Below are 1,200 nucleotides of genomic sequence, written 5' to 3'. Positions count from 1 at the left end.
CCGACACCAGGATGGGGACACCATGTGGCACAAAGCGGAGGCGGCCATCGCCGCAGGAAAACCCCTCGGGGGTCCCTCGGCTCCCCCTCCGCAGCCCCGCTGTCCCCTATCCCGCTGTCCCCTATCCCGCTGTCCCCTATCCCGCTGTCCCCGATCCCGCTGTCCCCGACCCCGCTGTCCCTGATCCCTCCGGGACCTCCTTACTCTTCTTGAGCTGTTTCTTTTTGGTTTTCCTGCAGATGCCGTTGACGCCGGGGACAGGTTTGATGTCGCTCTTGCTGACGGGCGGCGGGTGCAGGATGGGTTTGGGGGCGCGGGTCAGGCACACGGGCAGCCCGGCGGCGCACATGAGGATCCCCGTCATCCCTGCGCCGGGAAAGCTCCTGTCTGTCCGTCTGTCCGTCCTTCCCAGCCCCTGGCACTGCCCCAGCCCCGCTCCCCGCCCGCGGTGTCACCTCGCGGTGACATCCAGCCCCCGGCCGGACCCCCCTTACCTGCGAGRGCGGGATGGACGGGGCCGGTGCCGTTCAGGTTCTTCACCGGGAGCGCCGGGACCCTGCGGGACATGGGAGGGGAAGGGACTCAGCCGGGCTGGCGGGGCTGGCACTGTCCCCTCCCCGCATGGCACTGTCCCCTTCCCACATGGCACTGTCCCCTCCCCGCATGGCACTGTCCCCTCCCCGCATGTCACAGCCCCAGAGCAGCAGCATCCCCACGGGACACAGGGCAGGATGTCCCCTGGGAGCTGCTGGCACTGTCCCCAAGCGGTGTCCTCCCCGCAGGACACAGGGCAGGGTGTCYCCTGGRRGCTGCTGGCACTGTCCCYAAGYGGTGTCCTCCCCACGGGACACAGGGCCGGGTGTTCCCTCACCACTTTGGTGAGCCGCTGTCCCATCCCACGGGGCTGTCACCCAGTGCCACCTGTCCATCCCTGGGCACCCCATGGCATCAGGGACATCACTTCTCCTCGGGTCCCCAGGGTGGGGGACATCGTCAGGGTATCCCGATGGTGACACTCCGTGTACTACATCCCCGCAGGGACGTGCCACCACTCCTGTGCTCCCCAGGGACCGCCACCCTCCTGGGGCTGCCAGCAGCAGGTGGCACCGGTGTCACCGTGCCCAGGGCTGTGTGTGAGGCACGGGGACTCGGGGACTGGGGGATACTGGTGTGGATGGGGCATGGGCATCCCATGGGGGG

The 1,200-nt window shown here is 68.7% G+C and overlaps 1 protein-coding gene across 1 annotated transcript in view; it reads right to left on the bottom strand.

The window, feature by feature from the left end:
• The window catches only part of LOC130585101 (E3 ubiquitin-protein ligase DTX1-like), a 9,533-nt gene that overhangs the window by 1,869 nt on the left and 6,464 nt on the right, over window positions 1-1,200 (bottom strand). Inside the window, exons 3-4 of the mRNA XM_057385433.1 lie at window positions 495-556; window positions 197-366 (exon numbers count right to left, since the gene is read on the bottom strand). Of these exons, the coding sequence (XP_057241416.1) occupies window positions 197-366; window positions 495-556 (232 nt within the window). The remainder of the gene's footprint in view (window positions 1-196; window positions 367-494; window positions 557-1,200) is intronic.

This window comes from Malurus melanocephalus, unplaced genomic scaffold (genome assembly GCF_030028575.1).
Source record: "Malurus melanocephalus ecotype Western Australia unplaced genomic scaffold, MMel_1.1 scaffold_825, whole genome shotgun sequence".
Lineage (NCBI taxonomy): Eukaryota > Metazoa > Chordata > Aves > Passeriformes > Maluridae > Malurus > Malurus melanocephalus.
This window is presented reverse-complemented; position numbering and strand designations above follow the sequence as displayed.